We start from the raw sequence: 27,932 nt of genomic DNA on the forward strand, positions 1-27,932 counted from the left end.
AGAGAGGGCCGCGGCCGGCGAGGAACGAGTGGGGACGCAGGGGCCAACGACTGAGGTGCAGGAACCCCACCCCCGCTCGGAAACCTCCCGATCCCTGAGTCGTGCTGGGCGCTCCCCACCCACCCCACCCCCGCCGCCTCTGCCGTCACTCACGGCCGCTGCTCGCTGGCTCGCTCGTGCGCTCTCCGCGCCACAGGCACCTGCTCGCCGGGCGCTCTGCGCTCACTTCTCGCTCGCACACTGCAGACTCCCGGCGTCGCCTCCGTCACCCGGCCTCGTCCCCAGCCCAGCACAGCGCTCCGCCCTTCTCCCCGGCCCCCGGCGCCCACCCACCATCCATGGCCTGGGCCTGGGACAAAGAGCGGTGCAGCTCTTTGCCCAAACTGGGGTAAGGAGTTGAGGGCGGGGGTCTGCGGAGAGGGCCGCGGGGCACGCGGGATGCAGGGATAAGCGGCCGTCTCGGGCGAGGAAGATGGGGAAGAAGCCAGGGAGAGTTTGGGTGGGAGGACCCCCAGCCAAAGCAGGTGCGGGCGGGGCTGCGCTCCAACCACAGAGACTGTGGTCCCTCCAAGCGACCCCCGCGGGGGGTGGGGGGCGCTCCGGGGCGGGGGCGGTGCCGGCTGTGGAAGGGGAGGGGAGGGCGGGGGCGATGCAGCGGTGGAGGCGGCTCCGCGCCCAGCCACTGACCGCCCCCTCCCTCTCCCCTTCCCCTCCCCCTCTCCCCGCCTCGCTCCGGCTCTGGGTCCGCCACGCTGGACCCGCTCTCCCCGCGCTGCACTGGGTCGGACGCCAGGGCTGCGCGCCGCGGCTGAGCGCCCACTCGCCTTGCGGAAAGAGCCGTGGAGGGACCAGCGGGGGCGGCGGCGGGAGAGCTCGGCGGGAGCCGGAGGAGGTGACATTCGGGAGCCAAACCAGAAGGAGACCGGGAAGCAGAAGCTCGCGGCTCTGGAGGCGCTCACTCCCTTGGCCAGGGATGGGTCCCGGGGCGGCCCAGCCTCTGCCCGGCCCCGCCAGGCAGAGACTGAATTGAGGTACCCCATCGTCCTGTGGACCGCCCGAGAGAGGGAAGCACGGACAGATCAGCAGTAGCCTCCCGGCGGGACCTCGCATCCTGCGCCCCCAGCGCAGCGCCCCCCGCCGGAGCCGCGCCGGGCAAGCCGGCGAGGGAGCTGGACTGATTGGCGGCCGCCGGCGGCCGGGGGAGGGGGCGCCGCGCGGGGCCATGGCAGGCTCGGAGGCGTCCTAGCCGGAGCCGGAGCCGGATCCGAGCCCACGCTGCCGCCACCGCTGCCTCTCCGCGCCCGAGCCCCTGCCGCCGCCGCGCCCCCCGCGGGAGATGGAACAGCGGAACCGGCTCGGCGCCCTCGGATACCTGCCGCCGCTGCTGCTGCACGCCCTGCTGCTCTTCGTGGCCGACGGTGAGCGCGGGAACTTTGTTGCTGCGGGGGGCTCGGGGGGTCCTTGCCGGGGCCGCCAGAGCCACCCTGTCCCTGTCGCCAAGGAGCCGGAGGAGGAAGAGAAGGGGAAGGCTTCACGGTCTCCAGCAATCCCGGTGTGCAGCCCAGGCCCAGAGGGGTAGGGGGAGGAGAGAAGCGAAGGGTCGCCGCCGCGACAGAGCCCGCGCCGGGGTCATCTGAAGCCGGACAGGTGCTCCGGCGGAGAGGTGGCTTTCGGGGCGCGGGAGTTGGCGCGCCCCAGCCTGGCTCTGGCAGTGCGGCTGGGCGCGGGGTAAGAAGCCTAAGCCGCCCCTGCTGCCCCGCCCGATCCGGAGGGAAGCAGCCTGCAGCGGTAGCCGGTCTCTGCTGGGGCCGGGCAGCTGTTCGATCGAACTTTGCTAGCGCCTGGGCCACGCTTGCGGCTCTGGGGTGGCAAGCACAAGGCCAGCGAGCTGGGGATGCCCCGTCTTGCCTAGGGTTGCCCCAGGCCCCCGCCCCACAGTTGGTCACGCCTCTCTCTTCCCCGCCCCCAGCTACATTTACCGAAGTCCCCAAAGATGTGACAGTACGGGAGGGAGACGACATCGAAATGCCCTGCGCGTTCCGGGCTAGCGGAGCCACCTCGTATTCGCTGGAGATTCAGTGGTGGTACCTCAAGGAGCCGCCCCGGGAGCTGCTGCACGAGCTGGCGCTCAGCGTGCCGGGCGCCCGGAGCAAGGTAAACCCGCCGCCCACGCGGCGCCGGCGCTCACCGGGCTCAGGCCGGGGCGGCTGGGATAAGCCGGGCAAGGAAGGCAGGGCGCCGCCCTGTGGAGCAGCCCATCTCCCACAGTCCCCATTCCCACAACATCTTCAACAGCAGCACAAATCCTGGTAATCCCTCCCCTCTTCTTTCCTTTAAAACCTCCGGGACTGCCGCCTGGCCCCTACAAAGCAACACCTCATCCAGTTCGCCTGCTCTTGCTTGCTGGCTGCCGGCCCCAGAGTCAGATGGGTGCTGGGTGGTCAAGGGAGACCACTTAGTAGGGCCAGACTTTCCCTGCCTTCTGCTACTCCGAGGTCCCCAGGGCACAGGACCAAGGAGTTAAGCTCCTCTGGGCTGGGTTCCAGAGGCCCGCAGTGCACCTCCAACCCCCACCAGATCGAAGGGAAGGCCCCCACTGTCTGTCTGCCTCTTACACCAGTCTCTCCCATACACTCTTAACACACACACATACACACCTACCCTCTACCCAGGGTCCCACCCAGAGTTACTGCTCACGTCTCCCTCTGCGTCCTGTCCAGATACACCGGTCCCTCCATCCAGCTTTCCACGGGGTTTAGAGAAACACGGCAGGGAATGAGGATGCTCCGGGGGAGGGAGACGAGACGAGCCTTTCTTCCCACCCTGGTGACAATCCAGCCTTTCCTCTGTGGCCGGCAGGTGTGCTAGGGCAGCCCCTCCTTGGCCAGGCACCATGCTAGCTCCAAGCCCTGCTTCCTTCCGGGTAAAAAACTCCAGGAAATCCTGATGTCCTTCGAGACTTCAGCCGGGCCACATCCAGAGAGGTTTCGAGTCCTAGCCCGCCCGCAGAGTCCCCTTGCCGGAGGCGCATCTGAGTTCCCGGAGCCTGAAGGCCGAGAGCCTAATGTGTCTCTCTCCCTCTTTGCATTTTAGGTAACAAATAAGGATGCAACTAAAATCAGCGTAAGTGTGGAGCCCAGCACGGGCCGCGGGAGACCCCTTCTGGCCGCTTCGCGCCCCACATTTTCCTTCTTTTTAGAAAGGCTCAGCGGCCGCGCGATGTAGGGCCGTGCTCGCAGCCTTGCGTTGTCGGCTGCTTGGCATGTCGGGGCGCCATCTGTCGCCGCTAGCGGAATCGGGTTCGCTTTTGTGTAAATCAGGGGTCCCAGGCCTGAATTTCCCTCTTCCGAGCGGCGCTCACCTGTAAAACTCTCCTTCGCCCGGCCGGCGCGTTCAGGCCCCTGCGCATCGGCTTGCGTCTCCTCTGCTGGCTTGTCTCCCAGCAACTGGAGCGCGCCGCTCCTCGCGCTGGCCGTGACCGGTTCGCCGACTGGTGGGCCTCCCCGCCCACCGACCCCGCGCGACACACACACACCGGAGCGCCCAGGTGGCGCCCTCCACCGCAGCCCTCTCCTCCGCCTGGATTTCGGGTCCCAGGGCCGGGTTCTGTGGGCTCGTTGTGGGGGAAGGTGTGGGGTGGGGGTTGGGGGGGCTGCGAGGGGCCGGGGTCTTGGGATCTGTAACTCAAGGAGGAAATGCGCCCAAGTTCTCCTAGCTGGAGCGTGGAAATATCAGGGCCTGGAGACCACTGGGGCCTCATCGTGCGCTCGGTTCCGAGGTGAGGGCCCCAAACCGGTGGCGTGTCAGCGTGTCCTCCAGGCCGCCGGGGAGGCGCGCTTGTAGGGAGCTTCAGGCTGAGGCGGACTCAGAAGTAGCTGAGCCCAGGGAGCCCAGCAGCAGCGTCAGCGTGGCCTGCCCCCGCGGGAGGGCGGAGGGTTAGCTGTGAAGGGCTGGGGGGGGTGGGGGCAGGTATTGATGTGTACTCTTGCGAGCAGAGTGGCTGTCCTTCAGGCACTACCCAGTCTCTCCGGATTCCAGAGTAAAGAAAGGAACGTTGGTGGGAGTAGATGTGGGGGACTGGGCTTAAGGCCGGGCGGCAAAGACGCGGGCGGTTAGCTACAGGAGGCCGAGCCTGGACTTCTGCAAGGTGCACAAGGAAGGAAGGAGGGTTAGGTTCTACAGGTCTGTTGGACAGAAGCATAGCTTGGCCAGGGGATGCAACATGATGCATTCACTTGAAATGGGGGACGCAGGGGACGCAGAGGGTAGGGCCATCCAGGGTCCAATCAGGGTTGGGAGCCCCATGCCACAGGGGAGACACGGAATGAAAGAAAAACTGAGTCGCCAGGGGCCAACCTGCGTTCGAGAGGTGTTGGGGTGCTGCGGCATGAGGGCGCAGAGGCAGAGGTGGGCGCGGCTGCATCGTGCGGGCAGAGAGCGCAGGCCCGCGCACCCAGGCCTCTGACCCCGGCCCCCGCTCTCTTGCAGACCGTGCGCGTCCAGGGCAATGACATCTCGCACCGACTGCGGCTGTCGGCCGTGCGGCGGCAGGACGAGGGCGTGTACGAATGCCGCGTGTCGGACTACAGCGCCGACGACACGCAGGAGCACAAGGCCCAGGCGCTGCTGCGCGTGCTCTCGCGCTTTGCGCCGCCCAACATGCAGGCCGCCGAGGCCGTGTCCCACATTCAGAGCAGCGGTCCGCGTCGCCACGGCCCGGCCAGCGCCGCCAACGCCAACAACGTGGGTGCCACCGGCGCCGCGGGCCGCGCCACCTCCGACAAAAGCCCGGCTCCGGGGCGCCCCTCCGCCGCCCCGGGTCCTGGAGGCCCCGAGGCGGCAGCTGCCTCTGCGGCCCACGCAGCTACTACCACCGTCGCGGCCGCGGCGGCTGCTTCGTCAGCGTCGCCGCCACTGGGCCAGGCGGTCCTTCTTCGCCAGAGGCACGGCTCAGGTAAGGGCGGGTGCCGAGAGGGGGCGCGCTTGCATGGGGGCTGCGGACGGGGCTGCGGCCGGGGCCGGGGGCGGGGCCGCGGCCGGGGCCGGGGGCGGGGCGGGGCCGGGGGCGGTTCTGGCCAGAGGGGCGGCCCGGCTCTGGCCTTTGCGTTTGCCTGGTGGTTGGTAGTTCACTTGGATGCGCCTGGGGCAAGTCTTCCGAAGCTTCGTTTGGGCTCGCGCGCTTCCTGCTGTTTGCTGTTTATTGCTGGTGGCTCAGAAGCATTTAAGACGTGTATTTATGAGGGGGGTGGGGCCGCCCTGCCTGATCTCCCGGTACACCCGCGGCTGCAGTGTAGGGAGCCCTCTCTTAAGTTTGGAGAACTGGACTCTTTTCTCCTGAAGCCCGTAGGACGTGAGCCCCCGGAGTGGGAGGAGGTGGTTACAACTCAGGCAGTGAGCGTCTGGATGCTGACTGACTGACTGATCGAACAGACAGACTTTGTCCAAGGCTACGTGGGTGGGTAGGCCTGGCTGTGTAGCCTCTGCTCTTTGGCTAAATCCCGATTGGGCCTAGGCACAGGCTCTGCTATAAATAATCCCCTTTGGGCCCTTTTGGAGAATGGCGGAGTGAGGATAGAGCCTTGTCATTGCTAGGAGGGCACCCAGAGGTTAAGACCTGCTTTCCTAGGGAGCTGAAAGGGCTGGGGAAGATGGGAGGGGGGCCGGGAGAGGGAAGTCAGAGAGCAGAAAAGAAAACAGACTGACTGCCAAGGCAGGCAGCTCTGGGGCAGGAGGGGCTGCTTGGCAGTAGTGGGGGTTTATGGAGGGTAGAAAGGCCTACTGCAGGGAGTGTCCCTCCCCAAGGCATCCCCCACTTCCTCTGCCCACTCAAAGGTGGACATCAGAGATGGGCCCAACTCCAGCCATCTCTCCCTGTGTCTGATTTTAAGCCAGTGACTCCCTTTCTGAACCCCGCCCCCAGACTTGTTTGGTGCACAGTCCCAGAGAGAGCGTCTCTCCTGGCTTTGCAGCACCAGACAGCTGGGTTCCTTGACAGTGGCATATAAATGTCCCTGTGGGATGGAGCAGGCTGCCATGCCCTAAGCTCATGCTTCTCAAAGTGCAGGCCACTCACCACCAGCATAGAGCTTGTTAAGGATGCAGGCTCCTGGGCTCTCCTGCTGAATCAGCGGTGACAGGCATGCCAGCCTGTCTCCCTGGCTGGTTCTGAAGCCTTCCGACAGTTGAGACCCTACCCGTCTGTCTTTGTGTCAGTTCAGTTGTTTCTCGTTCGGCTCCACCGCCCTTTGGGGGCCTCTCTGTGCCGCTCAGGCTTCTGGGTCTTGGCTGGGTCTTAGGCTCCACACAGCCCCCCAGAAGACTTTCCCCCAGGCTGTGGGAGAAGGTGGGCAAGCTGAGACCTGTGGAGGGCCTCTCCCCAAACAGCCCCGGCCTTCCCCACCTGACTTGGAATTTTCTATCCCTTGTATGAGTGTAAGATGACACTAGCTGCTGTGACAAATAAGCCCGGAAATGCCAGTGGTTAACACAGTTCAGATGTATTATTTCTGGTTCACATCTCATCCTGCTCCGGAGTGGGGGAGGGGCGGGGTGGGGAAGGGAGAGGTTCTGTGCCACGAACTCATTCAGGGACCCAGGCTGACATACACTCTCCCATCTTCAACAAGTGGCTTCCGTGGTCACTCCGGGCATTAACATACAGCCAGCAGACCGGAGTGAGCGGAAGCAACCCTTCTCAATCCAGTTCCCTGAGAAAAGCAAGCCTAGTGCTCTAAGGCATATGTTGTATATAATGAATTGACTTCTATCTTGTACATTTGGAATGATTCTAAGTTTGCATCGTTCTTGGGAGACTGAGAGAATGGCCACTGAAATCATTTTCGTAGGGGTGAATTCTCTCAGAGGAAAGCTGGTGTAGACAAGGGCAAGGCAAGAGTTTAAGACCCAAGCCTACAGGTGGTAAAGATTACTTCTACCCTCACCTTTTAGCCAGAACTCAGTCACGTGGTGCAACAAAGATGCAAGGCAGGCTGGAAAACGTAGCCCTCGGCTAGGCAGCTGCTTTCCGACCTCATGTCTCATCTCTTCTCAGCACAAGGGGAGCATAAATCTTGGGGGGAGTTAGCCATCTCCGTCTAGTTCACAGGTGTGCTGGAAAAGTGTTTATTGACTTGTAGAGCGATTGGCTTAATTGGATTGGTGGGAAAAAAAAGCCTGCTCCATGCCCTTGGGCCCCAGCAAGTGTCTCAGGCTGGAACATTCCTCTGGGATGTTCCACAGACCGTGAGTAGAATGGCCAAGCAGAGGATTCAGAAGGCAGGGCCGGATGTGAGTTGTGCTTCCAGTACTTATTGGCTGTATGGCTTAAGCAAGTGGCCTAACATCTCTGAAAGTATGTCCTCATCTGTAAAATAGAATGGGAATCCCTGACCTCAGAGGGAGCTCAGTGTGGAAATTTCTATGTAAATGTTCATTATTATCACCGTGACCATTACCTGCTCTGGCCAGAGAAGAGGGGATCGGGGAGATAAAGCTGAATGGTTGGCATTTGGAGGCCAAGCTGCTGAGGGCCTTGAATGCCAAGTGGATCCAACGGGAACCGTTAAAGGCTTTGATCAAGGAAGCATCATATGAAAGAGATCTTTGAGAATGAACTTGGTAGTGTTCACAAAAGGTATTAATGAGACCAAGGCCACAAGCTCATTCCTGCTGGAATCTCCCTCTCCTCCTGGCTAGAACCTTGACACCCTGAGCCCAACCAAGGCTGATCTGACTGTGCCTGGCATGGCTGGTCAGATATCCAGTCTCTGGGCTGGCCACAAGGGGCTCCAGGGTAACTCATCCCCACAACAGGGACCCCTCTGTGGAGGGTGGCACAAACAGTGCCCTTTCTGGAAGATCTAGAGGTCCTCATGTCAATTCAGTTCTGATGGCTTAGTGCCCAGGACCTCCCAGCAGGTGGGGCCTTGGGCACTTGCCAGCCACAGGGCAGCATTTTAATGCCAACATAGCCCAGGCTGGGGGCTCCTCTGCCCTCCCATGGAGTGGCTTGTAGTGCACATTTCCCTCCAGAAAACCCAGCCAGCTGGGCTCCCATCAGGGCTGATAGGGCAGTGCCACCAGGAAGGGGGTATGGTGGCCCTTAATGTCTCTGTCACCCCAAAACCGTTGCCAGCTCCTAAGCAGGCCAGGAACCATGTAGACACATCTCAGAAAGAACCCCAAGTTTCTTTCCAGCTCCCATTTGGAAGGCCAGAAGGTAGACCCTCTGCCAAAAGACCAGAAAGCCTGCATCTTCCCATCTCCAAGAGAAGGTCTTGGGAGAGTCACAGTGCTGTGGGTAGCCCTGTGTCCCACTGTGGGCATGGCGAATTGTATGCGCTGACTTCTAATCCATAAACAGCCAAATGGCCTTGATCCCAAGGAGGGGACCCATACTGTCCTATGTGTCCTGTCCTGCCCACCACCCAAGGCCACCCGAGTTTGCGGCTGCCGGTGGGACAAAGCCTGAGGACGGTGTTTTGGGTGCTAGGCATTGACCACCTTTCTGCAGGGTTATGTTGTTGCGCAGTGCGCAGTCCTGCTGAGCCTCCCTGGGATGCAGCAGGCCAGCCAATTGCCCAGAGCCGCCAGCAGCGTGAGCTGGACAGGGAGCTTGAGACCGTGACCTCAGGCTTGGCCTCCCCTGCTCACAGTTCTCAGCAGCCTAGAGGACAGGGGACCAACAAGGACTGCTGCCACCTGGTTAACAAGCACGGGGTGTTGACAGAGCTTATCAGCCAGGGTGCTGGCAAAGCAAATGGCACCTTCAAACAGGGTGACCAGGGAGAGGCGACGAGAGTAGTTTTTGAAGGTGTGGACAGGGCAAAGGGCAGCCAACAAAGGACAAGTGCCAGTCGCAGGGCCAGGAGCAGTGGGAACCATTAGCACCCCTGGCCTGAAGGGGCAAAGGGGGAGCAATTAGTATAACCCAGAGGGGCTAGCCAGATGGAGTGGAGCCTTGGTAGAATGGCCCAGCAAGGACCTCACGTTCCTCCTGCCCTCCAGTTCCTGCCCGGGCCTCCCACTGGCCAAACCCTCCCGACAGCCTCAGGCTAGGACACCGGCTGATGCAGCCGAGGGGCACCAGTGTCCAGGGGCTCAGAGCGGAATGGAGAAAGGTGGATGGAGGATCTGGGGGGCGTAAAGGGAATAACCCAACTCTCAGAGGGAGGAAGATGGATTCTACCCCACCCCAACTCCAAGACAAACCCAAAGCTGAGTTTCTAGTTAAAAAGGCCATTCCAGGCCTGGATCAAGTGGACACTCTGGCTGTTTCAGAATGGCAGCTTCAGGGGTGATCCCAGCCCACCTCCCCAGATAATCACCGGTTAAGCAACTGCTCCTGGAAGAAAGTCAGAAGAAGTCCCAGACAACACTGTGTTCCTCCATTTTTCAAGCAAGCTACTTTGGTAATGCCAGGAAAGGGGCGGGGGGCCGAGGGGGGGTACCGACTTGAATCTCTACCCTTTAGCTACTGCCCAGCCAGGCCAGAAAACCCTTCCTGTGCCCCATAGGTGCCCAACACAGCCAAATACACATTTGCACTAAAAGTTTATGTGCAAAACTCATTCATTTCACGTCTCATTTGTCAAGAGACATTTTGATATTTGTGCTTAAAAAGAACATGGGCTGGATTAGCACAGCGGAGCTGGTGCAGGAGACCAAGCCCCTTCTTAGCCACGTTCTCGTAAATCTGGCTCCTAATTAATCTGAACGCTGACCTGTTTTTTATGAACACTTTGTTGCTGATTGCCATTTCTAGAAAAAAGAGAGAGAGAGAAAGAAAACAGAGTATCTTCCAGACAAACCCTTCTAATCAGGAAAGGCGCCGGCGCCGCAGTGATGCCAAGTGCAGCCTCAGAAGAATACAGTTTGCAACTGAATGGCTTGTGTGTTGGCAAGAGGTTCCCCTCTGCAGGGACCTGGGGATCAGATCTGTGGCATGTGAACCTCTAATTAGCCTCAAGGCTCCGGCCCCAAGGAGAGGCGCCCTGGCCCCTACAGAGAGCCAGCTGATGTGGCAAACTGCCGCCCGGGGCTCACACGGGGTTCTGGCTCTCAATATTTCAATTACTAATGAAAGAGAGACAGTCAAGGCCATGGGTGTGCCGGCTTTCAAGAGGCTCTTACTGCTGGGAGCCACAGGGGGGTGGGGGGGGAGCATCCTTGGGTGTCGCCATAGCAACCGTAAACCATGCCAGAAGGGGGCTGTGGACAAGGTGAAGACACTCACTCTCAGCCCCTGCCCCAGGTGGGTGCCCCTAAGCTGGTGGAAGCAGTGCCAATGTGACCTGGGAGAGTGTCCACGGAGCTGGGAAAATCTCCACCTAGGCCAGCAGGGCCAGACGACAGTCACCTGGTGTTCCCAATCTCCCCGGACCCATGAGGACCCCCAAAACAATTACCTTCAATAAACAATCCACTCCTCCCTCAAGCTCTGATGTGACACAAAGATCATAATTAAAGAGAAAATAAATCTGGCAAAATTTGTCCCAGAGAAGAGAGGGCGAGGCTCCCTGAGCATCCTGAAAGAGAAAATTAAAGGATTTCATAGAGAAAACGGCTGAGCCTCACAGCTGGTGAGAGATGCCTGCATCATCCCTGACAGCAGCAAACATGTGTGAGTATTGGCTGCATAGCGTCCCCCTCCTCATTGGCCAGTCACGTGACTGCCATGAGCACGAACCGGCAATGGCAGCCGTGGACCCAGCTCAAGAGTGTCAGGGGCGCCCTTCGATCTCCACCACAAAGCTGTCTGTGTCAGTGGGAGTCCCAAGAGGGGGTAGCCCTCATCCAGCTAAGGCAATCGGAGGAGGCTTCCTATAGGCAGTGTGCAATTTCTGACATGAAGAGGCACCTAGGGCTTTGTCCTCCTGCTTAAGTCAGTCCTGGGAAAGCTGCTGGAAGACTTGCCTACCTCCCCATCCTGTGCCACATGAATTGAGAAAGTCACACCAGATGGAACAACCTTCGTCCACCACTGAGTGGTTAACCAGCTCATGGCGTGGCCATTCTCTCCGCATAAAGGAGACCCCAAATTAAGGACAAAACAGCTACCCTGTGGATTGCAATGATGATAGATAATACTTGCCTTTTACTGAGCACTGATTATGTGCCACACACACATATCACAGGTTTCCCTCCTTTTTGCTGTTCTGCATAACTCCTCCTGCCTCCCTTCATCACACAGTCCCCTCCCCAGGGCAAAGACCCCTTCCTCAGCTGGGGTGGCAGCTCCCACGGGAAAAGCGGAGAGCTGGCCTTTCTAAATGTCACTGGGAGCCAAACCCACCAAGGAGCTTCTCATTAAATATGCCAGGTGCGCATTTTTAAAGCTCTGAATATTAAGGATTCCCCAAGCATCTGTGGGGATAAATGAGGTCAAGTGCTTTTGTAATATGATATTGATTAGTTCTGCCCCATGTGGACAGAGGCAAGGGCTTGGCTGTGGTCTAAACCCCTGAACTTTACGGGAGATGCTGGCTTGGTTTGAACACATCTTTGCAGCACAGGAGGCAAAAAAAGTATTATCTTTTCTATTCCCCCTTGCTTTGCTGACTGTTACCAGTCATCTCTCAGAAACTCCTATCCGAAGCATGAGAAGCTTCCCTTTGTCTTATGTAAGGGCTGCAGGAAAGTTTAGGATGACCAGCAAACAGGCCCAGCCCCTGTAACTGCTGATCCCTACCTGGTCCTTGAAGGGTGACAAAGCTTCCCTGCGGTGGGGCTTCTGGGGAAATTAGCCTGCTTGTCATGGCCTTGCTGCTCTTGGGGATGGTGTGCTATAAATACTAAAATGATTTAAGCAATTCGGCCTCCTCTGGGTTTAGCTGCTACCGAGAAGCTAGGCTATGGGAGGGGCCCCTCAGCAGCCAGCGAGAGTGTGAGACCTGTGCCTTCCATGAGATGGCCCTGGAGAGGCAGGCCAGTTGGCAGTCCCAGGGGAGGCTGTTTCTGGAAATTATAGGTTGTTGTGTTCCACATTACCACTCCCTGGACTGAAACATCAAAGCTACTGCAGACTGACTTCTGGTGTTTCTGGTTCAAGCGGATGTTTGGGGGCCTCTGTCTGTACAAGATAGAGCCAAAGTGGACATTTCAAAAGCGTCTTCCCCACCTGTCATCCCACCCAGCTAGCCACCCCTGGGGGCTCTGCTCTGTCCAGCTCAGAAGCGACCACCTGGCCAGAAGGGCTGCCCTGAGGAATAGACCCCTGATGTCTGCGGAGGCCAACTATAAACAGGGCGCTGTCTGAGTGCACCCAGCTGGACACCTGGCGCCCAGTAAGGGCGAGCCCAGGGGAGGTGGCCTGGTCACTTCTCTTGGGAGCAGCCCATTATGGTGGAAGAGACAAAGCACAACCCCGAAAGAGGCCAAGAACAATTCAGGAGGAAGTTTTCCTCGCCACATTTCCCAGACATTTCATGCTTCCTCCTGACATTTTGAATGTTCCTTAACTGTTCAGCGAGATGGCTCATAAGCAAGCCAGGGCTGGGTGCCACCACACTCTCCCCATTTCTGGGCCCTACCTACAGAGCCCCGACCACCAAGATATCACAGCCTGTGCCTTATCCTCCTTAACCTCCATAAGCTTCCCATTTTCCACATGAGTCCACTGCTTGGATTCAAATCCTGATCCATGCGCCCCATGTGTGACTTGCACATTTGTGCTCATCTGGATGGTGCCCGTAACCATACCAGCATCAGCGGAGATAATCCACAGAAAGAGCTGAGCTTAGCACGGGGCCTGGCACCTAGAAAATGCTCAGTAGATGCTGGCTTTTGTTATCTGCATTACTTGGGCAAACGGCATTGACTGTCCAGGATCATTTCGTGGTGTTCCAATCTGAGCCCTCACTCGACGACATGCCTCCCTCTGCACATGCTATGAGCGTCATGGAGCTAAAGGTGATGGAAGGAAGCTGAGGAGCTTCAGAACAGAAAGTACCTTCAAATTGCAAAGTGCCTTCAGATTGCCTTCAGTGGGTTGCTATTTTTGTCCTTTTTCTCTAAGTGCCTTTTCCGGGGGAAGGGTAGGAAATGGGGAGGACACCACATCCTTATCCTGGCCTGGCTGTGGCCGTTTTCAATGAGTTAGGAGCTCCTTGGTAAGCAAGGACAAGCTCCCCATGGCTTCTCGCATTCCACCCTGAAGCCACACCACCATGCGTGCGCACCTGCCTGTAGGCCGCACTGTGCACCTGTGTTATGCCAGGTCTTGCTTCACTGTTGTGTAGGCTGCTGTCAACAGGGAGGCCATCGTGATGGGAGGAGGCGGGCCCTCTGGTGCCTGGAGAGCCAAATTCTGAGAAGAGCCTGGTGTTTGCAGCCCTAGACAAGGGTCCCTCCACGGGAGAAGGGAGCAGAAGGAACAACCCCCTCGGTGACAGTCAAGTAGCCAAAGAGCCTCCAGAGCAGGCCTGGACTGGGGAGGAGGTGCCCCACATCTCCCTTTCTGGTACTCTTACCACTCGAGGTAGAACCGCAGGGAGGCACCTGTGGAGGGGTGGGGCTTGGGACCACTGTCGCAGGCTTGGGCCTGCACTGGCTATTCCACACAAGCACCTGCCGCTGCTTCTCTTGTTCACACTCTATCCAGATGCCCTCGCTGTGGCTCACTGAGCCTGATGACTACCAATAAAGGTGTTGCTTGGCCCCCAAGAACCAGTGGGGAGAAGGTAGGACAAAGACCACCATGGGGAGATGCTGGGAACCTGAGCGGACTGCTTGCAGGGCTGGAAGGCCAAGGCCCCTCTTGCCCAGCCACACCCCTCCCTGCCCCATGGGAGCCTGCCTCCCACCCAGCACAGAGAGCCCAGGCAGGCTCACCCAAAAGGAGGCCCACCCACTCTTAATTTCTGTCGCCAAAGACAGAGAGCCCCTCACTCTGCTCATCCCTGGCCCCCTGCCCATCAGCTCTCCTCAGGAGGAAGTCCATTTTCTTTAGCCAGGAAAGCCCAGCTACAATGTGAGTCCCCTTATAGCATCTTTTATTACAATTGATTCTCACAGAAATGCCACTTGGATCAGATGAAGGATCTTTAATAAACTGGAAGGAGGGAGAGCTGACATCATGTCATGGCTCATTCTGAGCTGGGGCTCTTGGCCAACTATATCTGGTCTGGCCAGAGCCAAGGGGCAGGGGGCTGCCCAGAGCATCAGGTTGACCCAGCCCCTACCTCAAGGAGGAGCTCACAGTCTCATAGTGGTGGTCAGACCAAGCAAGAAGTACTCTGAGAATGAATTCATGGCTCAGCTCATGGCGGGGGGGGGGGGGGGGGGGGGGTGGCGCACAAAAGGGCTCAGAAAAAGTGGGAACGGTAGAGTTCACTTCACAGAAGGGAGGAAAGCTTTGTTGACCCTGTAGCCAAAGGGGTCTCATCCACTCTGAGCACCCAGAAGGCCTCCACTGCTGTCTCAGGGCTCCCAACACTTCCTTCCCTGTCATGGAGTCAGTGCCTGGCTGAGTACCCCGTCCAGGCTGATGCCCCAGGGAGGCAAGCCCAGTTCTTTCTCAGGTCTTTATCCTCCCTATTCCATGTTCACTGGGCCTGGCACTAGTTCATTCATTCATTCACTTGTTCATTCAATGAATGTCCATTGAACATCTTTTATGTACAGGAACTGTGCTAGACCTTGAGGACACATGCAAGGTCCTCAGAGTCTGACAGAGGGAGAAACAGACATTGGTCAAATAGTCACATGGCAAGTGGAAATTTGCAGCTATGGCTGGTTACTCTAAATGAGAGACCCATGGGCTACAGGAGCTAAAAATAGAGGGACTTGACTCAGTCAGGGAAGGGTCCCTGAGGGAGTGATGCTTGAGCCATAATCTGAAAGATGGTTAAGAGTAAAGAGAGAGGGTAAAGTGAGTAGGTAGGGCTTCCAGGAAGAGGGTACAGCATGTGCAAAGATCCTGTGGCCAGAGGGAACAGGGGAATACAAAGGCCTGACAAAAAATTACTATGGTTGGGGCAGCAAAACAAGAAAGGGAACAGAGGAAAATTTAAATAAAGAGTAGTTCAGAGCTCAGACTCCATAAGACCTTATGATAGGGATGGGAGTTTTGGCTCTGTCCTAAGGGCAACAGCATGGGGAGCAAGTGGGTGATAGGGCATGATGTTTTTGGAACTGACATTCTGGCTGCAGTGTGGAGGTTGGAGAGGTGGGGACAGAGTGGATGTGGAGAAACCACTTTAGAGACAGTGATCCAGCTGAGAGATGATGGGTCTTAGACTACCTGTTTGGATGGATAGGTGGTGGGATTGGTGGATGGGTGGAAAAACAAGCTGGTGGCTGATTGAAGGGAAGGATGTGAATGTATGGATGAGAAGGTAGGGGATGAGTGGAAGGAAGGACGAGTGGATGTGTGGACGGGTAGACAGATGGAAAGACAAATGGACGTGTGGATGAATGGATGGAAGGATGAGTGGATGTGAGGATGGATGGAAGGAGGAGTGGAGGTGTGGGTGGATGGAAGGATGAGTGGAGGTGAGGTTGGGTGGAAGGATGAGTGGAGGTGAGGATGGATGGAAGGATGAGTGGAGGTGAGGATGGATAGGAGGATGAGTGGAGGTGTGGGTGGATGGAAGGATGAGTGGAGGTGAGGTTGGGTGGAAGGATGAGTGGAAGTGTGGGTGGATGGAAGGATGAGTGGAGGTGAGGTTGGGTGGAAGGATGAGTGGAGGTGTGGGTGGATGGAAGGGTGAGTGGAGGTGTGGGTGGATGGAAGGATGAGTGGAGGTGAGGTTGGGTGGAAGGATAAGTGGAGGTGAGGTTGGGTGGAAGGATGAGTGGAAGTGTGGGTGGATGGAAGGATGAGTGGAAGTGTGGGTGGATGGAAGGATGAGTGGAGGTGTGGGTGGATGGAAGGATGAGTGGAGGTGAGGTTGGGTGGAAGGATGAGTGGAGGTGAGGTTGGGTGGAAGGATGAGTGGAAGTGTGGGTGGATGGAAGGATGAGTGGAGGTGTGGGTGGATGGAAGGATGAGTGGAGGTGAGGTTGGGTGGAAGGATGAGTGGAGGTGAGGATGGATGGAAGGATGAGTGGAGGTGTGGGTGGATGGAAGGATGAGTGGAGGTGAGGTTGGGTGGAAGGATGAGTGGAGGTGAGGATGGATGGAAGGATGAGTGGAGGTGAGGATGGATAGGAGGATGAGTGGAGGTGTGGGTGGATGGAAGGATGAGTGGAGGTGAGGTTGGGTGGAAGGATGAGTGGAAGTGTGGGTGGATGGAAGGATGAGTGGAGGTGAGGTTGGGTGGAAGGATGAGTGGAGGTGTGGGTGGATGGAAGGGTGAGTGGAGGTGTGGGTGGATGGAAGGATGAGTGGAGGTGAGGATGGATAGGAGGATGAGTGGAGGTGTGGGTGGATGGAAGGATGAGTGGAAGTGTGGGTGGATGGAAGGGTGAGTGGAGGTGAGGATGGATAGGAGGATGAGTGGAGGTGTGGGTGGATGGAAGGATGAGTGGAGGTGAGGTTGGGTGGAAGGATGAGTGGAGGTGTGGGTGGATGGAAGGGTGAGTGGAGGTGAGGTTGGGTGGAAGGAGGGATGTGAATGGGTGAATGGGTGGGTGAATGGGGGATAGAAGGAAGGATGAGTGGAGACATGGATGAAACAGGAATGGGAAGATGGGTACGTGTGGGGTACATGTTGGGTCTTACAGAATGAATGCAGTTGGGGTTGCAGACATGCCCAGGGTTGGCATTACCCATACCTGACACAGCATAGTTAGTCCATATCTTCCAGCAGAAAGGTCATAGGAGGTGGCATGGTACAAACTGGCTTGGCCCAGAATTCCTTGCGAGCCCTTGTTTCTGTCTGCCGTCCCCAGGCCACAGTAAGAATGGGCGGGGCAAGTAGACACAGCTAGCCCCCAGCCTGCTCCAGCTCCCCTAAAACCTCAGCCTTCATAAGGCACCACCATCACTTCCCGGTAAAGGACGGGAGCGGGGGACATTTCCATCTGCTGGATACTGGGCACTCTGGTGAATGCAGCCTGACCAAGACCTGATGGTTATTGTCCATGTAAAAGTTAATGGGCATACGTTTTCTCAAGCATCTAAAAAGTCAAATCTCCAGGTGGGCAAATGAATAAGTGTATTCGCATTAAAGACTAATGTAACAAAAAATACACACGGCAGTAATTCATAATGCATTCTAGTCTACAGAGTCATATTTTAATGCGTGGCATATCCTGGGCAGCTCCTCTGTGCTATTTAATGAGCACATGTTATAGAATTTTCAGAGCACTATCCCTGGGCAATTAAAATGTGTTAACCTTTTCAGTTAAATTGTATTTCTAAAGAAAAGTCCTCAATGTGAAACAGAAAGAAATATCTGGGCATGGTCAGGGCAGAACCTAGAGGAAAGGTTTGTTGCTGTGACCTGGCGGTGCTGGGCTCAGGGGACCTCCAGCCCTTCTTCGCTGGCCCTCCGGCCTCTCTTCATGACCAGGCCCCACTCCACTGAGCCGGGCAAGGAGGCTGAGGCCTGCACCCACACTGAACAGCCTTCACGGAGAGGGCATCGAGTGCCTGACGTTTGCCTGACCTGGGGGATCTGGGGCACACTCTGTGTCAAGGGACACAAAGGCAGTGGAGGGGACATGAGGGATTTAGATGGGGCTGGGATGCCCTGAAGAGGGGCAAGGACTCCTTTGAAGCCCTGGTAGGTCCTCCCTTCCCTATCGGTGTAGTAGGCACACTAGCACCCCAGCATCCTCAGGTCTGTGTGTTTCAGATCTGGACAGAGTCCAGGAAAGCCTCTGGTGAATGATTCCCAAACTATGTTCCTTGGAACCCTGAGCCCCAGCCCTACCCCCAGCTTCAACAGAGCTGTCTGGTTTTTCTCATGATTTGAAATATCAGGGTTCCATGCAGCAATTAGCTTAAAAAGGGGGTTCTACTGCTTTAGAAGATTTAAAAAGCAACTGATATAGTCCAGATATTTACATATATATATCATACAAAAACACACAAGTTATATAGCATATACAAATTACATATATATATATATATATATATATGCCACCTTCTAAGGGAAGAATCTGAAGTGGCTTACAAAGCTGCATGTAACGTAATAGAACAAAAAAAAATTTAATGAAGAAATTAGAATAGAGGGCAAATGAATGTGAGATGGTGAAATTAGTTTGAGGAAAAGTTGGACAGAGATGTGCGTACACTTGGGCAGTTGAAAGGTCAGATCAGTGTCATAGCGGTCGGCCTCCAGCACCGGCTTGTGTTTGAAGATGAAAAATGAGATTCCGAATGTGAAGCATCTGGTGGATGTCTGGTGCATCATGGGTGCTTAGACTAAGAAAGACTTCTATTCATTCATTCAACAAATATTTTATGAGCACTGCAAGGTGCAGGCAGGGTGCTGGGAGACAGGAGTCAAAAGGTAAAATCTCCCACGGCCACCCAAGAGCAGCTGGGAAGAATCAGAACTTGCTCTCAGGTCCGTAGGATGTAGGGAGCCTCCAGCTGGAGTCAGGGTGGATGCAGTGTCTTAGGGAGACCTGGGGGCGCAGAGGAGCCATTTAGGCGAAAAGGCAGGCCCAGTGTGAGCAGTGTGGAAGCTGATGGGGCTGGAAGGCAGGTGTGAAGCAAGGTGGTCTGGGGTGGGGTCAGGTGAGGAGTTAAAGGATCTTCAAGCTGGGATGGAGCCCCTGGGGGGCTCGCGGTGTGATGTGTACTTTGCATTTGAAAAAAGGGCACAGTGGCCCCTGGCTGGGCAGGTGCCTGGCTGATTGGGGTTAGTGGATGTGGGGAGTCAGGAACATTGCCGCCCTGCCAGGAGAGTGGATATGCTGAGAGGGAGGGTGGAGGGACCAGGCAAGGCTGGGCCAAGAGCAGTGCAGCAGAGGGAAATGAGAACTGTCTTGGAGGTCACCTTGTAAGGGCCTCTGGGTTGGGCTGGGCTGGGGGAGGGGAGTGAACTGTAGGCAGCCAGAGGAGACGGGGCAGGGCCAGCTAGTAAAGGGGACAGCATGAGTGGCCTCCATGCAGTACCCCAGTCTGCTGGAGCTGGGGCTCCTGAAGCGTTGTGGAAGTAGGTGAGGCAGAAGGATCCCTGAGTGGGGTCAGGAAGAGCCTCCAGCAGGTAAGGAGCCTAGATTCCATTCACAGCTACCAGGGAGTCACTAGAGATTAACTCCTATACCTGTACCGCCTACCAGCTCTACAACTTTAAGAAGCCATTTAACCTCTCTGGGTCTCACCTGGGAGAGGGGAAAGTGGCTTCTTCTAAGTCCACTGAGGGGGTGAAAGGAGAGAATTCTCTTGGCACTGAGAACCCAGAATCATGTGCCTGTTAGCACCCTGCAGCCTCAGAGCTCCGAGAATCTGGATGGGCAGTGGGGGATCCCCCATGAGGCCTGGGCCCGGCACTGAGAGAGGCCCCCACCACCTCTGCCCAGGGCACACCCTGATGTTCACTGTGGTCAGGGCTATCCCTGGCCCTGCCAACACCGGCCTCCTGACCACACGGAAAGACCAGTTTACCGTTTTCATTAAGTGATGCCATTAAAAGATCATTTGGGGCAAGGTCTCATTTCAAAAGAACTAGGAACCTGGAAAGGAGTTCACAACAAAGTTGGCCACATTAAGAAGCCATTATGAAGGTTAAAATACAGAAAAACATCTCATCCCACGCCGTCTCCCTTGGAAGCAGCCTGGGGCTGGGGTCAAGCCGGGGCATCGGGGGAAGGAGCGCTCCTGCTCTTAGGTGCTGAGATGTGGTACAGGCGGTGGGTAGGTGTGTGGACAGTAGCCAGACCGTCTGGGTGTAAGTCTGGGCTCTGCCATTTATTTATCTTAGCGTGGCCTTGGTAGGGCCAGATTTAGCAAATGAAAATATAGGACATGCAGTTAATCGAATTTCAGATAAACAAATGATAGCATTTTAGTATAAGTAGGTCCCATGCGGTATTTGGGATATACATGCACTTAAAAGTATTCATCGTTTACCTGAAATTCAAACTGAGCTGGTGTCCTGTATTTTCTCTGGCAACCCCAGGCCTTGAGTACTTCCCTGCACATCTCTGGATCTCAGTCTTCAACCCCCGCTCCCCCGGAAAACAGGGATAAAATGGTAACTCCTGCCATTATGAGGACTGTATCTACTGAACCACACCTGCATGGCACCTGCTCCAGCGAGGGCTAGCCAGCTTTGCGGTCGGCTTTCAGAAGGTGCTTGCCTCTGTGTGCTTGGGCTTGGCTGGGTCTGCTCCTGGCCATCCGCTCCCCAGTGTCAGTCATCCGCTCCCACCCACATCAGATCTCCATTCCCCCCTGGGGGCAGAGCTGCTTGCTGGAGGCAGAGGAGGAGGTCTGAGGCCAGTCCCCTGCTGCATGGGCTTCCACCGAGGTGGGACATGTTGTAGGAAAGGCATTTGTGGGAGCGGGGAGAGAAGGAGCAGGGAGACAAAGAGCTACATGAACAACACAGACATTTGTCCCAAGGCCTCTGTGCCAGGGTGCTCAGGGAGGGCTTCCTGGAGGAGGTAGCGCTGGTTCCAGGCTTGAGGTACAGGTCAGAACTAGACAAAGGAAAAAGGAGTGCTGCAGGGTGAGCCCAGGGTCCACTGCACGTGCCCACAGGGAACGGTGGACGGGAGAGCAGATCAGCTGGCCGGGGGGCCGGGCAGTGTCACGGAGAAGCCCAGCTGTGGCCCTGAGACGGTGGCTCTTTGTCCTACAGCAGAGGGGACCTATCAAGGTTCTGTACCACAGAGAGAGTTCTCCAGGGGTGTCTGAAGGAGGGAGGTGAGCAACAGGTGGTAATGGAGACAGGAAGGTGCTTTAGGAGGTCACGGGGGCCGTGGCACGGAAGAGAAGGCCCAGCGAGCAAGGGCTAAAAACGAGTGTCCCACACCCGCCCCTGCCCCCATTCGCCCCAGGGAGTGCCTGGGCTCCTCCCACTGCCTGGGCTCTGAGGCTGCCAGGACAGCTTGTCTTCGTACCCGGGGCCCCAGCAGGCCAGGCAGCAGGGCGATCACCACGGGACCAAGGGACCCCCATCCCGTCTGCTCTCCTGCCCCTCTTCATCCCCCACTTGGCTTTCCTTCCAAACATCTGTTTCCTTTAAAGCCCAGCAGCACTGGTTGCGCCTAGTTTTTGCCCTAGTTACCAGCACGCATTAATTTTATGGCAGAAATTAATTCTGTCCAATTCTGTTGGTGCCCGGTTATTCCTTGCTACTCCCTTTGAATCAATATCCATGAAGAGGCTTTAATTAAAACACCAACCAAGGAAGCAGCCTCCTTACAAGGTGGCGTCTTCCCACTCAGCTGTGGCCAGGCTGCCTGGCCTGCTCAGTGCAGCGTCCAGGAGAGGCGGAGAGCCCCGGCGGCGTGGGTGCCGGTGTACCTGGGCAAGTCGGGAGTGTCAGGGCGGGGAGGGCCAGTCCCTGTCTTCACACAACAGTGTACCAACCACAGCAGGACCAAGGCCGGGCCTCCTGGAGGCTGCCACAGAGCTGGTTCAGGGGCTGCAAAGTCAGGTGCCACTGAGGGCCAGGCTGGGTGGTGGAGGCGAGTAAGGCTGGCTGAGGGAAGGGCCAGGGAGGCAACTGGCAGCCCCCCTGGGCCCATCATGACAAATGCCCGCAGCTCTGGCTTGGTGCTTCCGGGTCATAGGCGTCTCCACTGTGGTCAGGGTGGCTCCATCATGCCCTCTCCTCGACTCCACAAGCCCCTAAAAACCCAGGCAGAAGCCCCTAAAAACCCAGGCAGAAGCCTCTTGCACCCTGGCCCTGGGACGCTCTAAGAGGGAGCCGTCTCCCTCAGCTGGGGCTTGGCCCTCTGCCATGGGTCCGGGATGGAGCAGGGCCGCTGATGGGAACAGGGGTGAGGGCCAGTCCATCCCCAGCTGCTGCAGCCAGACAACCCTCTGTCCCATGGCTATGTAGAGGTCGAGGCCAGCCCTTAAAGACCAGCCACGCATAGACTGCTGCCTGTTGGGGACCAGCCCTCCTCTCTCACTTTGAGGCAGAGCCAAGGAAGAAAGGTCCACACTGGACATCAGCGCTGAAAGGGCTCATCCAGGGCACTCACTTGGCTTCCTAGCCTCTCTAGCCAAGAAGCCTATATTTAAAAGATGTGTTAAAAAAAATAAAAAAATAAAAAATAAAAGATGTGTTACGACAGCATGAATTGCAGAACAGATTCACGTGGCCTTGCTCTGGGTGATGTAGATGAGGGGACCGTCCTCAAGACCCTCATCACAAGCCCTGACGTTAGGATCCCCTAGCTCACTGGTGGAATGCCTTGTCCGTAGAGACTGGGCCAGTTCTCTGGCTACCTGTAGTCAGCATGTGAATATTCTAGTGCAGCGCTGGAGGGGGGAAGGCCCAGCACGGTGCCGTCAGCCCTCATAGTGAACCTCCAACGTAGCATAGCCCGTGAGAGCCAGAACCAGCCTGTTAGCTGTTTTTGTAGGTAGAGCCAGGCCTCAAACGTATCTGAATCGTATTTACTCTTTGCAAACCCGAACTAAATTTTAGTTTTTACTCTATCGCAAAAACAAAAACAGCCTCTGAGCAACACTGGACTCTGAGGGGCATCGTTTGCAAAGCCCTGACCCGGACCAGCCCGCCAGCAGGCCTGCAGCTATCTCCAGCACGTGGCTGGTGTGGCAGGTGCTACAGACCACGTCAGGGCAGGAGTTCCCCCCTCCCCCACAGCCCGGGAACCTGGGAAGGGCCAGCAGGGCATGTGGAGGGAGGACAGTGGCTGCCCTGGCTAGCCATCCCCACTGGCCAGCCGAGAGCAGCTCACCATGCTCCTGATGCCCACAGAGCGGGGGACGTCCCCTCCGTGCTCCCAAGCCTATGGGAGTCCGGGACACAGTGGGGGTGTCCTGCTGCTTCCCCTGCAGGCCCTCCCCCACTAGGATCCTGACTCATGGGCTCAGCCTCCAGACGGCTTGGACAGGGCAAGGGTCCCAGGGGATGACTCAAGCAAAACCTCCCTCACTTTTATCCCGAGGCCTCTGATGGCCTCAGAGATCCCATGCTGTTTTCTGACAGGGCTTTTGGCATTCTGCCATTGTCGTGTCAACGGAAGACTTCCCGGTCAGAAGCTGCTTGGCTGGCGCCTTCGCTGTGCCCATGGGGGCTCAGTGCCCCCACTGGGTTCTTTGGGAGCCTCTTAAATGGCTCCAGCAGGCATCTTATCCCGTTCACCATCTCAAGGATAAAAGTTAATATTCACAGAGCAAAAGCAGCTTTTATTTCTTTAAGAATGATTAACAAAACAGTGATACTTGTTAAATTAAAGAATGAATCAGCCACTATTCCATCAGAGGACTTCCCTCACCTCTGATTTTCCAGCCTGATTTTCCAGCTTAATCATGACAAATAAACTTCTGCGTGATCCAGTGCTATTCCTGGTACTCCTTAGGAAGGGAGGAAATAGATACAGGACCATTAGCATCCAGTGGACACAGCAGCCTCATGCCCCCTGGAACACAGCCACCTCCACGCTCCCTAATAAGAGGCCAGCACAGGAGATCCTACCTCAGCTGAGCCAAAGGCACCAGTCCGGCCCTGCCCTGGAGGGTCAAGGTGAGCCCCAGACAACAGTAGGCCGTCCTGGCTCACTCCAGGAAAGTGAAGACAGGGGTGGGGGCAGCAGCCGCTGAGGGGGCCCAACAGCACACCATCAGTGTCCCCTCCTGAGGAGTCAGCACCTGGGGAGAGGACGCTGGACTACCAGACTCCTGAACCCCCCTTTCTGGTGGAAAGAGCCCTCTTCCTCCAGGGCCAGCCTGGAAGTCAGTCTTGCCCTGATTCACTCGGGAAGCCAGGAGTGTGTTTGGATATCCAGTGAGAGACTGGCAAGACGTTCCAAACCCTAGGTCCTTCTCCCACCAAAAATCCGGGGATCTCCGTCTGTCTTGTGAGAAATGGCTGGGGAGATCATTTGCCCTGCTTCTTCTATCTTGGAAAATTTTCCTCTTGAGAGAAGGACAACCCCCCACATTCTTTTTTCTCCAACACTTTTCAGAAAAGTAGTTATGTCACCCTTTTCGCTAAGATCTATCTGCAAAGCAACAGCCTGGGTTTGAGGCGCTGTTGTTTCCATGATTGTGTAACAGGGCACTCAGAAATTTGGTGGGTTTGGTGTAACGTGAGAACCATTCATTTAGCTCATGATCCTGCAGGTCAGTTGGGCCAACCCCTCCACCAGCCTTATCTGGGCTCACTCATGCTTCTGTGGACAGTTGCCCTTTCAACTGAGGGCTGATTGGACTAGACGGGCCTAGCTGGCACATCTCATGGCTTTTGTCCTGCAGCAGGCTGGCCCAGACTTTTTCACAGGCTACAAGGGGCACAGAAGAAAGGCAAGCCTCAGTGTACAGCACGTTTCAAGCCTTTGCTTGCCTCACACTTGATAATATTCACTGGCCAAAGGAAGTCATGTGACCAAGCCCAGAGTCTGTGTCAGTGGACACTACCATAGGGTGTGAATGCTGGGAATGCAGAGATGAGGGAAGGAGATCGTGGCCTATTTTGCAACCTACCGCTATGATCTTGCTTGATCTGCACCCCAACCTGGTAGGACATGCCAAGCACCTGTTAACTGTATGGAGTCATGCATATGCACATCCCCACTTCATGGAGTGTGGCACAAGACCCAGAGAGGTACAGGGTGTTATCCCAGGTCCCACAGCAGGCTGGCTTGGAAGCCTCTCTTCCAGGTGCCAGCCCACTGCCCCACACCACCTCCCTTGGCCCCCTCTATGGTGACCCTGGGCCAGGGAGCAGATGACATGTCACCCAGGAGCCAAACCCTGGCTGTGCCCCCCCCCCACAGACATCCAGCAGCAGAGACAGCACAGACCCTGGCGTCTGCCCTGCTTAGGCGCTGGCCTCTGGGAGCCACCATCTCAGTCCTCCAGCCCATGCTGCTCTCACTCTGGCCCAGCATAGAGTGGCAGGCTGATTGTTTTGCTCCAGGGTCTTCGGAAAGTCTTGTGCAATCTTAAAACTTTGCAATGGGAGTAGATGATTGTGTGACACTGGGAAAGGCCAGTCAGCAGTATTTAGGGGAAAATTAAAACTCCTCCTCGCATCTCCTAGGCACACGGTCCCACGGGCCACATTGACCTTGCCTGGCCCATGAGCCCAATTGCCATTTCTCCTGCCCCTGCGTGCCTTGCGGGTCTGTGTTCCACTGCGCACATCCATCTGCTTTCCAATGCCTCACGCGCCTGCTTCTGCCCCACCTGCATCCGCCTGACTGTCAGGGTTTGCAGGAGCACAAAGATCTGAGCCAGGAGATCTGGAGGCCAATGGGCCCAGTCCGGCCACATGTGTCCCGGGTGCCCACGAGGCAGCTCTCTGCTAGCTACACCCCCAGTTTCCGTGCGCCTGAGCCCAGGCACCTGGCCATCCATCAGCACGTCCGTCTCCACACCCACCCTCCTTTCCAGTGATGTGTGACAGCGAAAAGCAGCAAAGGAGGACCCGGGTCTTTGGAGGGCCTCCCATACCCTGGGCCTCCTCACTGATGGATGGCCAGCTGCGTATGTCAGCCCCGGCCAGGCTGCAAGGACAGCCAGCAGTGACACCGGTGTGGAAGACCAGTGTCTGAAGAGGACGGTTAGCACACCTGGATTTTTCCGGTCCTAGTGCTTCTCCGCGGGGTCTCAGACTGGGCTTGCAGACAAGTCCTGGTGGGCGAGATGCGCACCGCAGACGGCCTCCACCCCCTTTCCATTCAGATGTTTGAACACAGCCCGTGTTTCCCAAAATGGGCAGATGGGATCCTGGAGTCTGCCGCAGGGATGGCCCCTGGATCATCGATGCATCCCTCTCCTTCTACAAAGGGAGACTGGGCCCAGGACACAGTGATTGCCAGAGCAAGACGGCTTCGGGACTGGGGGAAACACCTTGGATAGAAGATTACTGGCTCTTCCAGCTGAAGAGGGGCAGGTCATGGGCTCAGGCCCCACCTGGTCAGGGAGGCCAGAAACCCAACCTGCCTGGTTGCAGCTCCGCGGGCAGCAAAGTAGAGGCGGCCACGGCCTCTGTACCACCTGTTTGGCCACGGCCTCCATACCACCTGCTTTGCCACGCCCCTGTACCACCTGCTTGGCCACGGCCCTGTACCACCTGCTTGGCCACGCCTCTGTACCACCTGCTTGACCACGACTCTGTACCACCTGCTTGGCCACGCCCTCTGTACCATCTCCTTGGCCACGCCCCTGTACCACCTGCTTGGCCACGGCCTCTGGTACCACCTGCTTGGCCCAGGGAAGGGCCTCCTGCCTCCCTCCAACCTGGCGCAGAGCTCCAGCCCAGCGGGCTGGCTGGAGTGAAGGGAGGAGAGAGGCCTCCAGAGGGTGCAAGTGAGCAGGGTAGGGCTAGAAACTTGACATCCACACAGCCCGACCCTAAGCAAGACAGCAGTGACGTCCCCAGGGTTTGGGCAGCATGTCTACACTGGCTCTTTTCAGGACCCCTAGAGCATCCCACCTTCCAGGGGAAGCCTGGGGATCACAGGTAGGCCTTCCCCAGGTTATACCAGGGGCCTTCCAGGAGATGCAGGCCCTGATGACAGACGGGCTGGAAGCCAGGGCAGGCCGCCCAGGGAAGGCAGAATGAAGACACACGGCACCGTTCCGGTGGTGGACCAGGGGCCCAAGTTAATGGCAGCACTGGAGAAGCAGATGGAAGTGACGTCCCACTAGAACAGTGCAAGGGTCACTCTTCCAGGAACCTAGCCCACTCACCTCCACCAACCTATGATTTCCGACCTCCCCATTTGACCCCAAGGGCTTCGCTGACAGTACATGGAAAGAAGACCCAGAAACATCAGGATGCCTAAGACAGCATTTGTGAATACTAAACTGTGCAGTTCAGGCAGGGGTTGGAGGGGTTGGAGTCGTGTGCAATCGTGGGGTCTCCCTGGAGGAGGGGGGAAGCTGGGGCTTAAATGCAGAGGGCATATCACAGTATACATTGAGGGGAGTGGTGGGGGAGCATATTGTCTTTTGATTTAGCTAGAATAACAACGTGGACTTGAGAAGTACAATCTAGGACACCCAGCTTCAGGCCAGGGGGGTACCTTGTGTCTGACCAGAGTAGGCTCCTAAAACGTGTGGTCTGTAAATAACAAACAGCAAAATGCCCCATCGTGGTATGGAAGCACCACCAGGCATCAGCTGAGTGCCGAGCTTCTCCCTGGTCTGCTCGTGGCCACTAGGTTCTCGTGAATCAGGCGTTCACTATGCCCATTTTCTCGTCCCCTGCAGGCACTGGCCCTAGCTCTGCCACAGACCCACTCCTGTCCCTGCTCCTGCTAGCTCTGCATAAGTTCCTACGCCTGCTGGTGGGGCACTGACGGCCACAGCCATCCTGCGCACCTCAGCGGCCCCGCACAGCCTGCCCAGACCTGGTGTGAGGCCTGCAGCTACAAACGGACACACAGAGACTGAGAGAAGCATGACAAAGTCCACATGGAAAATAAATAAATCATATTTTTGGGGGAGGTTACACAATCGTAGAACACCTAAAATAATGCATCTAGTTTCCAAATAAGATGGAATTTGGACCATGCAGTATGCATGGGATCAGTGATTACTTCAATGTATTTTTCTTTTCTAAACTTTTCCTCCAAGTCTTCATTTTGCACGAACTGTTGAGCAGTTATCTTTAGGATACTATGTAAAAATGTTGGGTCAAAGCCTTTTTGACAAAGCAAAATATTTTTAGTAGATTATTGTGTTTAGGGATTTTTTATTTACTTTTTTTCTTTGGGGGCTTTCCTTTTTTTTATTAAAGTAAATTATTTCTTTTGAGACATTTTGATTAAGAAAAGATACATCTTATCATAATTAAAATTCACTGTCAATAATATTTATTTTTAAATAAAGATTGGAAACAAGGTCAGACACTTGTTTATAAACTGTATTGTATATTGCT

At 56.5% G+C, this 27,932-nt stretch overlaps 1 protein-coding gene across 3 annotated transcripts; it reads left to right on the forward strand.

Annotated features, from left to right (window-relative positions):
• Positions 1-201: 201 nt before the first annotated feature.
• VSTM2B (V-set and transmembrane domain containing 2B) lies at positions 202-27,927 on the forward strand. 3 transcript variants are annotated; one of them, XM_027619270.2, is made up of 6 exons: positions 202-388; positions 794-1,418; positions 1,970-2,154; positions 3,094-3,123; positions 4,489-4,954; positions 27,263-27,927. In XM_027619270.2, the coding sequence occupies exons 2-6, from the start codon at positions 1,337-1,339 to the stop codon at positions 27,349-27,351; spliced, it is 852 nt and encodes a 283-aa protein (XP_027475071.1). In that variant the 5' UTR covers positions 202-388; positions 794-1,336; the 3' UTR covers positions 27,352-27,927. The 3 variants fall into 3 exon arrangements, with proteins under 3 accessions (XP_027475071.1, XP_027475072.1, XP_035581117.1); XM_027619271.2 differs by lacking the exon at positions 3,094-3,123; XM_035725224.1 differs by lacking the exons at positions 202-388; positions 794-1,418 and adding an exon at positions 1,438-1,552.
• Positions 27,928-27,932: the final 5 nt, after the last annotated feature.

Source organism: Zalophus californianus, chromosome 17 (assembly GCF_009762305.2).
Source record: "Zalophus californianus isolate mZalCal1 chromosome 17, mZalCal1.pri.v2, whole genome shotgun sequence".
NCBI lineage: Eukaryota > Metazoa > Chordata > Mammalia > Carnivora > Otariidae > Zalophus > Zalophus californianus.